Below are 16,174 nucleotides of genomic sequence, written 5' to 3'. Positions count from 1 at the left end.
AACCGAGACTTGGCAAGTGGAGTTAGATCGGGGTGGTTTGGAATTGTCTGGGAAATTGCCAAAGTCTGATTTCTGTTTATACTGTACATTTTGCTAGTCAGCAGTGAATGATGACTTAGAGGATAGTTAAAGTGTAGATATGTTTTGGAGGGGGTTTGGAGGGCAGAAAGGAAGGAAAAAAATATCTGTTGTAAAGCAAGGAGACCAAGTTCATGTATATATTTTTTCCATCTGGCTGAAATCCATTATTTTCAATAACGTCTGAAAATTCTCCCTGAGGTGTGACTGGAAACAAGCATTTTTACCTAAAGTCTAATACCTCTGTGTAGAAAATACCTTCAAATAAGCAAAAATTATATATGCTTGAATAAGTACTTAGCTCAGGAAATGCTATTGCTTACTTGAAAATCAACACATTGTTATTTGCAATAAAATTGTTATTTTCTTGCTTGTCAATGTACAGTTGACATGAAGTATTTTGTTTTCAGGCAGTGAGCTTGCAGTGGTAAATTCCTACAGATTTGCGACACAGTCTGTTTGTCATCTGCTGTATCGAAGGAACTGTTATAAATTCTGTTGGTCTCTAGTAGTTGAGATTAAATACCTTATTTTTTGATGGTCTCTTTGTTAAAGCTATGGGCACTACATAAGTTTTAAAAGGTTGAAAGTTAAAGTTATGAGCAGATCAGAAAATTTTACAGAAGGTTAGTAGTTCATGAACATTCATCTATTTTTAAAGTACTGTATTTAGAAAAGTAAATATTTTAAAATGGAATATGGGAAGCAGCAATCACTGTTTACAGCTATTTACCCTAAATTTGATTTCCTTAGAGAAAGGAGTGCTTATCATCGTCCAGTAGACCACTATCCAATTCCTAAATCAGGATTTCCATGTTGGGTTGTTGGTTTTGTTTGTTTGTTTGGTACTTAGAGAATTTGTTAGCTAAAACTTATCTTCTGATGCAGAAATACCATACCAGACTCAGAGAAATGTCTCAGCTGAAATACTTTGCATCAACAGTTAACTCTGCCAGTTCTGGCATACGTACACTACTGTTTGATTCCTGCAAAGCAATTTGTAGTTTTAATACATTTTAAAGCATTTTTCTGAATTGTAAGTGCAAGTTATTTCGTGAGTGCATAGCACAATTATCTAAAACTTCCTGTTTGATACAGTGGAATTAGATTTATTCTTTTGTAGTTAAGCTCTGATAACAGGCTGCATCAGAGCATTCCTAATGATTCACTTCCGATACATTTGACGTCACTTTTCCCCTATATATAGATTTGCAACGTGTGTCTGTTCTTACTGGCTGCAGAATGTAACTGACTTGGCATGAAGAGGGCTGTAATTCGTTTGTACCGCAGGATGAGACATTCTGGAAAATCAGTAGGGTGTTTTATGCTTTATCACAGCACGTGAGACCTGAACTCAGTTAGCTTCTTCGGTCGATTCCAAGCAGTTCCTCCAATGAACAAGTAATTTCCAATGCCAGCAATAGGTCTTTGTTGTTCTCGTTGACTCTTCATAATGGGCTAGGGGAGGCAAAGGGGAGTCTTTTTTGGAAAGTTCATTTGAAGAAGTAACTGGACTTTCGGATAAGAACTTTGACAATAATGGTGCCATGGGTATGTTCCAGATGACAGAAATTTTAATAAGGAAAGGCAGCATGCAAAAAATTTCATATTCAGTTTTAAACTCTTCAGAGCAACTGCAGAATACAGCCATATTAGGAGGTTCTATGTTTTTTTCTAAACCTTCTGATTTTTCGTCCTTGCTTAGAAAAGTGGCAAAAATAAACTCGGATGAATTCCTCCAGATTTCAGGGACCAAACATTGTTCCTTTTGCTTATTTTTTCCAAAAAGAAAAGAGAAAAGTTTGGAAAATTGTGTTAAAATGGATCATATTTTTAAAGAACTGTATATAAAATTATTATCAAAATATTAATAAGTACACATCCTTTTAATCTTTATAAACAATGCACAAAGATTAGAAAGTATTTTTGGTCCTAGCAGTAACCGAAGGGAGAAAAGATTTCTCTGCAATAGTGATTCTGTCACCTTAATTTCTTTCTAATTTCTTTCTTTGTTTGTAACTTACAGCCAAGTGCAGACTTAAAATTATTGGAACAGGAGGAAGTAACTCCTTTACAGCATTTTTGTCTTTATCATAGTTACCTAAACTACCTATTCTTCATTACTTTCCCTAGGTAATTGGAATATAACTAGCTGTGGTGACTTCCCTGTCCCCCAGTGACCTAGGTGCGGTAGCTGCTGAGGTTAGGAACAGACTTCTCAAATACCCGCGTTCCCGTTGTTGTTAACGATGGTCCTCTTTGTATCCGGGTATTTTTAGGTAGGCGGGGCGGTTGAATTGTCAGTGTAATTCATTATGCTAATTACCATACTCCTATTAAATAGCAAATATATATCACAAGGTTAAATAATTTACATAGAATGACAGCGTCTTTTGTGTTTGCTAGTTATAAAAGTCATGGGCTTGAGTTTGGTTTTTTTTTTAAAGCTGAAGAATCTTCAATGATACCGCTTTAAAGTTTTGAATTGTACTCTGAAAAGGGAAGTATAAAGCAGGACACAGAGCAGGCTGTCTGCTCTGAATTCGTGTTTTCCAATTCCTAAGGAAGGCTTTATACTCTAGCCAGAAATCAGAATCTCTAGAGATGTTTTATGTCTACCACTAACTTTATTAAAAACCATTCTTAGAAAAATAGCCAGGAGGCAGATAGCGAGGTAACTATGCACTGTGTGCAACAAGTTTTAAGCAGATTTCACGATGAAAATGAACTTGATGTTGTTCGGGTTCAGAGACTCACGTCTCATGGCAAAACCTAAGTCCTTGGAAGAGGGATACGGCGTTTTTCAAAGTCATCTTATAGCCAAGGTGGGAACAGAGTTAGAAATACAGGCAAGCAGTTGATGCTGAATGGTTTCCTTCAGCGAAAGAATTAAGACATATTTTGAAGGGTAATTTCTGCTGCTTTATTGTGTGTGTCAGTACCAGCTGTGTTATCGCAGGCAGTTAGCAGAGCAAGACTTAACTGCTGTCATTTTTTTGTAAACTCTAATGACACATTTCTTACTAGAATGTGTCAAAAATCCCACAAAGGTGTTTTAACTATTAATTTTCCTTAGCATTCTTTTTTTAATTGTGCATTATACATAACTACAAAAAGAGAATGTCATCCACTCTGAATGTAGTATTTATAAAACTCAAGTAGTCTTTTCCATAAGAGAAATTCACATACCACTGTGAAAGTTTCATAAGGGATCCCACCAAGAAAGTTTGCATACATTTGAAATTATTAGTTGCTCTGAACACCAAAGTTTTGTACACTCTAATTTGTATTTTGCCATTTTTATTTCATATACACTTCCAAACAGTGTATTTTCAGTTTAAAAAAACAAATGACTTTGGCATGGTAAGACTATATGTAGCTAAGATATTAAATTGGAAATTAGAGAGGCATTTGGCAAATCTTTCTTTAGGATAAATCTGAATATAGGATGATCGCCTAGCACTTGTATTTACAGGAGTAATTGTCTAAATAATACAACGAAGTGAGGAAGATGCAGTTTTAAAACAATACCCATTTTACATTTTTATTTATTTATATTTATTAACACTATTATTTATATTTTGTCTCAATTTACTGAAATCATAAATCTAATTCTGGAATAGATTAAGAAATTCATACTCTGTACAGGCATGTGCCAAAATGATAGCTGTGGGTTTTCTAAGTCCCAGCTCTGAAATTTCAGTTCAGGAATATTATTCAAATTCTGCTTTCCACTGAATTCTTTTTATTAGTTTTACCCTCTTAATTTATGCAATTTGCTCAAAAATGTGTGCTGACATTTAGTATTTTACATGCTACAACGTTGTACTTGACTGCAGCTCCTTGAACGTGTCCGGCTAAGTTGTCCATTCTTCTAAGTAAACGTATGATAACAATGGCTACTGATAATAAATACGTATCTGTAACATGCTCATTACTTTGTCTGCCCTTTTAATTTAAATTCCCATTTTCATATTCTGTCTTGGGTGAAGATTGTTTACTGTCTATTGTCTGTTGAAATTTTTCATCATATAGGCAAAATGCAGGATGGGAATATGGAGAACAGCCAGAACAAAGGTAATCTTCTTTCATATTAAGGAAGTTGTGGATTTTCATTTTAGCATGTAGTTAAATGCTGTTTAAAAAAAAAAAAAGAAAATTTGTGATTTGTGCCTGTGTGTAAAATGCCCTGTTGTTCAAACAGAATGTTAAAAAAACCCCAAAGAACCAAACCCAACAAAAACTGTACCAAGAGATTGTAACTTATGGAATTTTGATATATCAGCTCTTTAGGAAAGGAGAAGATCAGTATTTCTAATAAGCCATTTAGAGATGATACTTTCATGTCACAAAGCTCATTTGAGTTCATTTTTCTTGTGTAAGTTATGTTCGCTACGTATTGTTAGTGAATCTCAAACCCTGTTTTGGATATGTCTTGTCATCTTTGGTGTTTAGTGGCATTGTACGGACATATTTTCTTTTGCAGGGAGAAGGTAGAGCAATAACAAACGGAAACCTAAAAGCCAACAGGTTATTTAGCAATGTAAAAGCATCTTATAAGGCAAAGATTAAGAATCTTAGGAGTTTCTTATTTAATGTACAATCTCAGGAAGAAATTAGAATAAATATTTTGCTTTCTCTGAAGCAAAGTCATGGTTCCCTTTTTATTATATGAGACCCAGCTATCATTATTTCTTTGGGTTATGCCAAATAAGTAAATTAAATGATAACTTTCTCTTCTCAGATAATACTAAAGATTGCAAAGGTGATGGATCAGAAACAGAACAGATAAACTCAGTGGTTAATGGTACAAATCTGTGAAATAAAATGCTGTTAAGTGCGTAAGTTTTAAGGTTAGGTAGACGAATTTGATTTCCAGGTCAAACAAGCGCAGTTTTGTACAATCTGTTCACAAATGTCAAAGCAAAGCTGTTTCATCTCATTCGATTTAATTTACTTACGTGTGTGTTCGGTACAAAACAGACACATACACATATATAAACTGGAATGTCGTTGCTTTCAAAAAACATGTCTTGCTCTTTGATGCTAAAAAAAAGTTTCCTTATATTAGCATTAGCATTCTTTCAAGAAAGGATGGTTTAGCCTTTACATTATGTGTGCTTTTTATGGGAGAATGATGATGGCATCACCATCGGACTTGATGGCTAAGTTGCTTGAACACTGAATGCTAAGGAAACTTTTTAAGTCTGGTATTATCTAGAATAGTGTGGTCTGCTGGTCACCGAGGTACCCACGCAGTCAAGAGAAGTGGCACACAGATATCTGTGGAACCACATTACCTTTAAAATGTTTCCATTAGGAGTATGATTATAAGGGTGCATTGGAATCTGTGAGACATACCAAAATTTAGAGAAATGTAGACCATCTTTTTGCTGGAGCACTTGAGATCTGCTATTCTAGGAAATGTTGCGGTACTGAGGTACTGTTACTTGCCAAGTGATTTGCAAGACATTAAGGGATATATATGTGTATAACACAATGTCAGTGGTGGTTTAATAAGTTTATTTTTAAAAAATCAATTATTTTCATGGTGCTTGACAAACAGCACAGTACATATCCCCGTATCTATGGAGTGCTTGTATATCTGTGGCCCTGCAGAACCCCACTGGGTCGCTTAGGGGCACCAGTCTGCCATGGGAGTGGAGTGCAATTCTGTGCATACTCGGTGTCATTGGTGTTGCAGTCAGCCCCTGCCACGGGTGTTGCTGGTTGAATTCAGTAAGTATCAACACTAGGATAAAAAGAATGAAGAATAGTTTTGGAGTAATGGTTTTCTTCTGCATTATTAGCCAAGCAGCAGGATGGGGCTGCTGCCATGGAGATGCAGCCGCTGAAGAGTGCAGAAGGGGGAGAGGGAGATGACAAAGACAAGAAGAAATCCAACATGCACAAGAAAGAAAAATCTGTTCTTCAGGGAAAGCTGACCAAGCTGGCGGTCCAGATAGGCAAAGCAGGTATGGCTGATAAATGACCGAATGGCAGTGTTATACTAGCAACAAAGGGGTGTAAGGCATCATAATACTGTTCTAAGGATAGGATGTTGCACTGAACATCTTTTGTTCTTCTAAAACTTAGCTGTGACTATCAAGAAACTGGAAGCTGCTTTGGGCAGCTTGGATTGTAACAAATATTTGAATCGAAGTGAAATGTAGCTTTTCTCATAGTCAATATTCCCAAGTGCAGTAATTACATCTGTAATCTCCTCTCCCTTTAGAACTTCTGAGTACACAGTTTCAGAATATCTAATATAATCTCAAAATACCACTCACACAGTATTTCCCTCTTACGGGCTCTGAAATCATTCTGTTCTCTCAACATCCATGTTCCTGCCTTCTACACAAATTTCACACATCTGCTGATGCTTGGATCCAGTACCATCTGATCCCTACTAGTTTAAGTAACACTTCTTCTCCAACATGTAGGTAGAAAGTGAAAATCTTTCAGGATGACATAATGTTCATTAGATTGGTTTTTCTAGTGGTATTAAAGAGATCTTGATCTCTATCCAGATCTTTGGCTGATGCTCTTCAACAGATTCCTAACTGTACCCCTGTTCAATTTCCTTTATCCTCCTTTACCAGTCTGCTTTTTACCCCCTTTATTCCTTCTCATTCTGTTTTAAGTTCATTACAATTAGCTGATCACATAACCCTATGAAGCCATTTCTGTCTCTTTGCCTGAACAGTGCGTGACTCGGAATCTGTAGTTACCATCTCCTTAATATTCCGTTTCATGCTTTGCCGGATTTCATATTCCTCAGGCTTCTCTGCTTTGTTGCTAGTTGTACTACAGTATGCATTGATATAAAACCACTTCATTTCTCATGATCATGATCATGATCATGATTTCTTAGATTAAGTACCTTTCTACATTATCTTCTGATTATTACTCTCCTTGGAATTTCAGCAGACATGAGAATATCACTTTTGAAGTAATTGTATAGGGATTTCTAACCATAATGTGGCAAGTAATATAAATTAAATTGATTAATCATTGCCTCATTTGGTTTTTCTTTGGCATTGGGCAATCTGTGGGGATGTCTTGCGTTGTCATGAGTGTTTGCCTGTACAATATTTTAATGGATTTTCCTATATCCTCTGGCATTTAGCGATCTCCCTGACTCACCTGTTTCCTTAGCATCCTTCAGCTTACTAGTTTTTTTGTTTTTTTCTAAACTTCAGTCAAGACATGAAGTTCACAGCATTCTCCTTCTATTGTATGGTCTTATTAGAGAGAAATTAATTTATTCTGAAATGCAGACTTAACTGCTTCATAGAAACCTGCCAAAGAGTAGCAATCATAGCAAGGCAAAATAGGTGCTCTAATGGATTTTTTATTTGCATACTCAACCCAGGAACAGAATTGTGGAGGAGGAGTGCTATCGTAGCAAACTCTGTGTCATTGGAAGAGCATATTAAGTCCCTGGGATCTTTTGTGAATTCTGTAAAATATTTATTAGTGCTACACTGTCAGTGTTGTACCTCTTTTGAGCCCCTCCTCATAAAAATATGCACAGTTTGCATATGTCACTTTGAAAAGGGAAACCTTGGAAACACTAGTATTTATCACATTTTCAATAAAAACAGTTAAAAACTGTTCTGTAGATGCTTCTGCGGTATTGCCTCATTGTACTCAGCCAGACACATCAGTAGGGCTTTTCTAAAACATTTTATACAGCAACATAAACTACAGGAGACTCCTCAAGGCTCTTAGGATAAGCTTATTTCAAAGAAAGATGAGTGTTTGAATGTGGACAGATGAGTAATTTGTAAAAGGTGGAGGTTAAAAGGGGAGATAAATGTACCAGGCAAAATAATGTACTAAATTGAAAAAAAAAAACATAGCTTAAGCAACAGTGGAACTCCTGTTGAACTAGACTGTCTGAGAAGTTTTAAAGGCAGTAGTGAGATGGTGCGTAAAAGTTAATGCAGTATGATTCAGCTGTTCTGAAACTCAGTGTTTCCGTATTCACTGGAACGTATGGCTGTTGCGAATGTATAACAGTAACGCTTTTTGAACCTTGTAAATCTTACCATTGTCATTATTTTTGGTACTGGTGAAAAATGTCATATAAAATAAGAAAATAATTTCATATCAAATTCAAATATAGATTTCTAGTTTTGTTTTCAGTTGTGTTTTGTTTTATAGTAATTGATTATTTCTGTTTTCAGGTTTGGTGATGTCAGCCATCACTGTAATAATTTTGGTACTGTATTTTGCCATTGACACGTTTGTGGTCAACAAGAAGCAGTGGTTGCCTGAGTGCACACCTGTCTATGTTCAGTATTTTGTTAAATTCTTCATTATTGGTGTTACTGTACTCGTGGTTGCTGTTCCTGAGGGACTTCCACTTGCTGTCACTATTTCTCTGGCTTATTCTGTAAAGGTAAGAAACATTGAAAGTAATTACGGGAGAAAAATGCTGTTCATTTGAGTTTGCTAGTGCGTTAGTCTTCAGGATTTAGCAGGTGGGATGGAAATTGGCCTGTAAGTTATTGTACTCAAAATATTAAAGAGAGTGAGATTTCTTTAAAATGAAACTTTGCTTTATATTGAAAGTATTTCTGAGAAAAATGTAAATACATACATATTCTAATACATATCTTTAAAAACACACAGTGCACGAGTACTGAACAGTAGAAATACCTACTTAGTTTGCATGGTGACCAGGAATTTGTTGAGCAGAATTTACTTTGAGAATACTTCAGTCTTTTGATACAGAATAACTTTGTCTTTGCATTTTCTTTTGCAATAGTACAAAGTTTTGACAAGCATGTGAAGGCTTCAGGAACACTTTTCAGAGAAATCAGAGTTTCACTGGACCTTTCGTGTACTTTTCTTAATGTAATTGCAGTTCTTTGTAGCCAATGTAAATGATTCTATCAGGAAATGAGAGAGAATTTAAATCTTGGATTTGTGGATTACTCCATTATCTGTCTAGGAGCCTTCTCTGATTATTTTAGCAATTTAGTCAGATTTGCCTTGTTTAAACATTCTAGGAATCTTAGCTGAAGATTTTATGAAGTTTATTTCCATTTAGGATGTAAACAAATTAACATATGAACATTAGGAAGGAGTAGCTTGATTTATATGTAGCCAGCATCAGGATTGTGAGGAAGAAAGAGCACATCTCCAGCATGGGATTGTCCTAATAAAGACTGTAGCTGCTTTTGAAATATTTTCACATAATCCTTATGTCCTTCATCCAACACGTGCAGCATATACACATGTTTCTGTATTTGCAGTGACAAACTGCGATACAGCGTTGTGTACAACCACGAGTGTTGTGCCCTGCGAGTGTAAGACAGCGTCTGACAGTAACGGTCGGGTGATTGGGTACAGAATTTTTTTAATACTGAAAACATATAAACAAGGATAACATGTATTTCCAGGATCGCTGTGCATCCTGTGAAAAATATGCACTGTGGAACGGAGTACTCTACAATGGTGGGTTTTTTGGTGGTGTGGTGGGTTTTTTTTTTGTTTAGTGGGGTTTTTTTTTTGTTTGTTAGTTTCTTTCTTTCTTTCCCAAAATGTGTAGTCCCTCTGTGTGCTGCATAATAGCATCCTGGCATTGGAAATAGTATTTTTAAAATGTCTAACATTTGCTATAATTATACTGTTTAAAAAATCCTGTTATCTTCAGTTTCTTTAGCTTATCTTTGCTGTTCTAGCTAGTGCTTAAAATATATATATACTACAGAAAATGATGGAACTATGTTACTTTATCAAAGGAGAAATTATTTCAGGGATAGTCACTGCTTGGTTGTCTGTCAGTAGGGCTTGGGTTGTTGGTCCCGATCAAAGTTCTAGTTTAGGGAGCATTATGTTCTCATGAGCAACACTAAATACATGCTTTTTTTTGCTTTTTATAATTGATGTGAAAAATCTGTCAAAGCAAATCTTAGAAGTTTTATGTTTAACTTTTTCTCAGAAAATGATGAAGGATAACAATCTGGTCCGCCACTTAGATGCTTGTGAAACTATGGGTAACGCTACAGCCATCTGCTCCGACAAAACAGGGACGCTGACAACCAACCGGATGACGGTGGTCCAGGCCTATGTCGGTGACGTCCACTACAAAGAGATCCCGGACCCAGATTCTGTACCCGCCAAAACCCTTGATTTGCTGGTTAATGCAATCGCTATTAACAGTGCTTATACTACAAAAATTTTGGTAAGTAGGCTTTTTCTGTCAATAAAATGAAACATAGCAGAAGGCGTTGTAATTTATTTAAGCAATGTAATTCCTTAACATCCTGTTGTTGGTTATGAAGCGTTAAATACTGTTGAGGTCCTCAAAATGACAACAGGTGCTGTAAAAATCTATTTTATGTTTTTCTTTTAAGTGTAGGGGTGTACAAGACCATGCTACATTTAAAGAACTCCTGCTGTTGTTAGACTGGGGTGGCCCAGTTTTGGTGCAGGTAAATTTGCTAGCACAGCTAGTTTTCACTGAGACTTCATATCTGTAAAATTATTTTTGTGTGCCTACGAACTTTCAATTAATTCTCGAATAGGACAAATTAGATTGGTTAAGTCAGTGAGGTTAATGATCTTTATTCATTTTGGTTTCAAGTGAATTACATCCAGAAGTATTTTATTCAGTCTGTAAAGGAGGGCAAAATGGAAATATCCTATTTGCTTGTGGCATTAGATTCTTCTGTACAGAGCTAATTAAGAAGCCAGAAACTTGCATTCCAGTAGATTTGTTCTGTGAAAGGTCAAGCTTAATCTTATTGCAGAACAAATACATTTTTTTAGTTTATGAATTTATGTATTGTCCTTTTCATAGGTCTGTGCTGAGCTGCGTAATATGTTCTTGCACGCGCTTTACATTTGTTATGAAGCAGTCTTTTAATATACAACCACAGAAAGCAATTGGTGAAATACTACTGAGTGCTGGAGCATGTGTTTCCTTTACTTCTTGCTCTGTAAATGCCTGGGTGCTGGTAACAATCAATGCTTGGAAAAAGAATGTTTAGAGAAGCCTGATGCAGATATGCGTTTCTGAAATGGGTGTTCCTGAGGATTGTGTAGCCAGGGTCAGAGTATTGAAGTCAAGCCACAGCTTAGGTGCCCTTCACACTGTGATGTGATGCACTCGCTCTTCTGTTCTCACTGAAAACTCCCTGGAAAGGGAGATGTGGAGAGAACCAGCCCCTGAGGCAGCCCGAGCTGCTTCCTACGTCAAGAATGGAAAGAGAACCCCACAAACCCTCCCTCAGCTCAAAAAGCTGCTGTTAGTGGCCACCTTCCTGCTGAAATCCGTCAGCAGTGTGCGTGCACCTCTTCTGTGGCACTGTAGAGACAAATTCCTCTAGCCAACCAAGGGGGTGGGAAGCCCTTTGGAGTTTGAATTCAGATCCCCTAGAAAAGCAGAGCTCAGTCGGCTGCGCACCAATTTCCTCTGTGATCACCCAAGTAGCAGCACCGGTTCCCAGCTGAATCCTGGATCTTATTCTGTCCTTTTCCTGTGATCTGTCCAGGTCAAAATCAGCCAGGTTAGCTGAAATGAAGGATGGATATTTTATAGCAGTGGCTTTTTGAATCTGATTTGCATTATTTGTAAATTAGCAAGAATATTTTACTATTGCTGGGTAAATCATGCTTTGCCAAATCAGTATAACATTTGATAGGTGGGGGGACGGTTATACATCTCAGTTATTTTAATGTTGTTACAGCCTAAGTCAGGTTAGGTGCTTCCTTCTGTAGAAAGAGAAATAGAATGAAGATAGATATTAGGAAAATTTTTTTTTTACGATGAGGGTTGTCTATCGTTGTCCCAGGTTGCCCAGAGAGGTGGTGGAAGCTGCATCCCTGGAACCATTCCAGGCCAGGTTGGCCGGGGCTGTAAGCAACCTGATCTGGCTGGAGATGTCCCTGCTCCTTGCAGGGGGTTGGACTGGGTGGGCTTTGAAGGTCCCTTCCCATCCAAACCAGTCTGTGATTCTATAGATGAAGGATAATGGCTAGCTGTATAAACTGGTGTTTGTGTAACGGCTACAGGGGAGTGCTGGTCACCGGCGTCAGCCCTAGCCATCACTGTGGAGGGGGGCTCTGGGAGGGCTTTGAGGGAATGTTACCAACCTCGGCAGAATTTTCCTCGTTCCTAAGAAGCGAGGCAGAGGGCAGGCAGATCGGCTGGTAGTGCCGTTGCTGGAAGTGTGTGACTGGCAGAGCAAGACTCGGTGTCAGCTGTGCTTCACTTGTCTTATATTTTGCTGTTCATTTTGAGTGCCTGAGCGGAAACGCAGGAACAAAGTGTTTCTGTTCAGCTTCCAACCACTTTGCATGCTGAGTCTCAGACTAAAGCTCGGTTTCTGAGTAGCTTGGGAAGGCATCAGGCTTTTCCAGAGTGATGCATCTGTAATATTCAGTTTAATGTTCTGTCTTTCTCTTGTGGTAGTAGTTACATTTGACTGAAAAATTTCTGGTCAATAGTAGTTCTAAAATTTCACTTTGGTCTCAATATAATTTTGAATTTTTTTTACTCTGCTTTGACTTTATTACTTCTTGTTGGGATTAGCTATGCGTGCCTGTTAAAAAGAGAAAATATTTCACCATTTCGGTTCTTTTTTAGCTTTGCACAGTCTGATGATTTGTAAGATTGATAAATGGGTGAAATATTCTGGAAAACACCGTTGTTCTGGATGCATCACAGACATCTAGTTGAACTTACCAGTGTAGAATTAATGTTGATTTTTTAGCTATTGTAACAGCATCATAAGATCAAGCCTTGCGTTATGGACCCCACGAGAATCACACCGCCAATATAGGGGGAGCTTATGTCATTCGTAGTTTATAACAAGCTTAAGCTGAAGTTTAGGATACAAGGTATTGTTCCATAGCCCTCATTCGTTTAAAATCATAAATAAATACAGTAAAAAAATACATAAGGGAGTTGTTTCCAAGGTGAAGTATACAGAATTCTTTTTCTAGCTGCTAATACTGATTGCATACTTGTGCACTCATTCTTAGAGCATATTTAATCAAATTGTGAATATCAGCTCAAACCCACGGGGCATCTGAGTGTTACGTTGCTAGGATGGAATTTTACATCTTCTATTTTTGGTTATCCAGTTATGCATCGCTGTAAATTGCGCTTTGTATGAACTGCTGTTCGGAGTGATGGCATATGGGACCGTAACATCAGCCAAGATGCTCTGCTGAATGAGAACTGTTCCCTCTTGCATTGTCTTTTGATTAAGGGGCAATTGAACCATTGATAAAAGTACAAAAAGAAAATAATATCACTGCTCGGGATAAAAGATTTGAATTTCCCTGAGAAATTAAACACAAATTATTCCAACTGAACAATAGTATCGTTAAATATAGTTCTTTTTAATTCTTTCCAAGGATTAAGGATTTTGCATTCTATTAGCTTCAGAGCAACTTCGATGTTGCTTTTATGCTGTTTGTGTGAAGCTGTTCTCCACAAACCGTTCTTTTCCAGTATTCATGTTTTAGGTTTTCCACAAGGAAATATAAATTAGACTTCATACTTCTTTGCATGTGAGCTGTGATGAGGACTGTAAAGCATGTCCTAAAAGCATTTCAGAGTAAGAAACCAAAATTTCCATTTTGTGAATCCGTTGGTTGCACTGGGAGCAGAAGTGCATTGATCTTGAATCTCATGGAGCAATAATGAAATGGAGACTCAAAATACCAAAAATAGTGATTTGAACTCTTCTATTGAGGTCTGCTTGCAGAAATCAGTTTTAATTAGAAAAGTATTTAGTATTTCTTCTTCTAATTTCCTGAAAACTGTCAGAGGGCATGGATGACATGCTTGCTGGGTGGGTGTAATGTGTTCTTATGAAGAAGAGGTCACAATTAGCCTGTAGCTGAGTGATTTTCAGCACCAGTTGAAAAGACCCAGCTGAACCCGTGCTGTTAGGATCTAACACCGGCGTTTCATTTGGAACTTGACAGATGCCTAGGGAGCAAAAAGCTACTTGTGACTGTGTTACATGAATATCTGGATCTGCATCAGGAGGAGCGTTGTCGGTTCTGATGTGGAGTATCATTTACTGCATTGCACAGTATGGGGCACAGCGCAGCAGCACCCTTTAAACGAGAGCCTTGAAGGAAAAAAGGCAGAGATGTCACAGAAAAGTCTACAACGGTCACTCCCTTCCACAACTTCTGCCAGCTTAGGAAGTGAAGTGACCATGTTAGTCTCTGTGTTAGTAAATGTTAGTCCAGTAGTGAATGTGACCTTCTAAAACTTTTGGAACAAAAGGGCCACTATTGGATAAAACCAAAAGGAGCGAATGAAGAAGTGGGGAAAAAAAAAGAATTTAGACAATTTTGTTGCACAGCAAGAACAGAGAAAGCAGTGTTTCCTGTTTATCTTACCTACATAGGGCACTATAACATCTGTCTACGAAAACAGTGATGTTACCAAGGTTGCTGCCAGCAGCCAAATTCCAACGACGTTCCTACCCCAGGCCTCGATGGGGGTCTCCTCTGTACGCTCAGACACACCTCTCCCCATAGGGCTGCAGGAGCGGCTTTGAGGGCCTCCAGTAACTCCAGCAGGGAGGAACAGGGATTCCCCACAAGCTTCCCTGAGAGTTTTTTCTGGAGCAGAGCGATGGGTACCCTCCGGGGCACAGTGACGCTGAGGACGCGGGCTGGCTGCGGGGGCACATGGTGCGTAGCAGTAGGACGGAGCTGCAGCCCCAACTCAGCCGTTAAGATTTACTAGGAGAGAAAGGAAGGTGTTAATTCACCTCCTTGCTCTGTGTCATTACTTTTTCCTGAATTGTATTGTTAAGAATGAATAGTTTTTTGACTGATTGTCGGATGCAGAATACTGGAGGGAATGCCCTTCGTACCTTCTTGGAGGAAAGGGGTGGAGGGAGGCTGGCAGAGCAGGTGGGTAACCCATAATATATGAAAACCATAAGAATTCTACAAAAGTGAAGTGTTAAAAGTAATGGAAAACAAGGTTTTAGCACAACAGCTGCTTTGCAGCAAGAGATGAAAATCTGCTGTGGGTATTGGGAATATGGGTGTAGCAGCAGGGTGAAGGGTTCTTCCTATTCCTGGGGAATATATTTGCATCCAGCATCTGGGTTGTTGGGAGACATAATGTTCCTGTCAGAAATGTCTTTTATAAGGGGTGCAAAGAACCAAATTCACTTCTCTTGTACAGGTTTGTTGTGTTTTTTTTTTTTAAAAAAAAAAAAATTAAAGACTACATTTCATTTATCAAATACCTGAAATGATCTTGTTTATTTTACATTTTTTTAATTGCATGAAAAAATTGTCTGAAGAATATTATACATATGCACACATATATTATTTAGCCAAAAGAAATTTACTGTCATTTCCTTTCACCTTTCATCATTTTGTCACTTTCAGTATAGCAAGGCCTTTTTGAAAACATCTTGAAAGTTGTTTTGGTGAACCACTGAAAAACTTGAGAAGTAGTAGGTTGGTTTATGGATTTTTCCGTACATTTCCCCACATTAATGTTAAAGGTAGCAGTGATGGAAAAGAGGATTGAAATGCTGTATCTTTTTAGCAGTGGTTGTTTGCAGCTCCCTAATTGTAGTCCAACTGAGCACAGACCTTTTCTTTTATCTGTCTATATACATATATTTAAGTGTCTGTGTATTTGTACGAAGTTTTGTTTTCAAAATGGAAGGGAAGAAGAAGACCCTAGCTGTTTTGGAAAGATTGTTTATTTCATTTTTACACAAAGCTCAAAACCCAGGTGATCAGATTATGCCATACCTATCCAGAGAAAATAATCAGAATTTGTATTTCCTGAGGCAGCAGCAAAGAGCCTGTACTTTATTGTAGCTATCTGCCAAAGGAGTCATGCTAAGGCAAGCTGCTGTTCTATGTCACTGGATTTTTCTCCTTTATTCAAAGGAGAACTGTGAGAAAATAGCTTTTATCCTCCAAACTACATTTTTAGTTACTTTGCTATTTGAAATTGGAAAGATATTTTTACTCTGGGGTACGGTTTCCTTAAAACCTGTAGTGAAGCTCTTTGTTCCTTGTGTTAAAATACAGATAAAATTACCCTGCATTTTACTGTACGTGAAGGTTCAGGTCA

General features: G+C 37.6%; 1 protein-coding gene across 16 annotated transcripts in view; it reads left to right on the top strand.

The window, feature by feature from the left end:
- The window catches only part of ATP2B2 (ATPase plasma membrane Ca2+ transporting 2), a 441,468-nt gene that overhangs the window by 356,099 nt on the left and 69,195 nt on the right, over nucleotides 1–16,174 (top strand). For 13 of the 16 annotated variants that reach the window (XM_086755389.1, XM_086755390.1, XM_086755399.1 and 10 more), the window contains 4 exons: nucleotides 4,114–4,155; nucleotides 5,889–6,053; nucleotides 8,271–8,485; nucleotides 10,034–10,276. In XM_086755389.1, coding sequence (XP_086611515.1) covers nucleotides 4,114–4,155; nucleotides 5,889–6,053; nucleotides 8,271–8,485; nucleotides 10,034–10,276 — 665 coding nt within the window. The remainder of the gene's footprint in view (nucleotides 1–4,113; nucleotides 4,156–5,888; nucleotides 6,054–8,270; nucleotides 8,486–10,033; nucleotides 10,277–16,174) is intronic. The other 3 variants (XM_086755403.1, XM_086755397.1, XM_086755405.1) reach the window with 1 other exon arrangement.

The sequence above is a fragment of the Chlamydotis macqueenii genome, chromosome 10, assembly GCF_036417535.1.
Source record: "Chlamydotis macqueenii isolate bChlMac1 chromosome 10, bChlMac1.mat, whole genome shotgun sequence".
Lineage (NCBI taxonomy): Eukaryota > Metazoa > Chordata > Aves > Otidiformes > Otididae > Chlamydotis > Chlamydotis macqueenii.
Note: the sequence above shows the minus strand (reverse complement) of the source record. Positions and strands in the feature narration are given on the sequence as shown.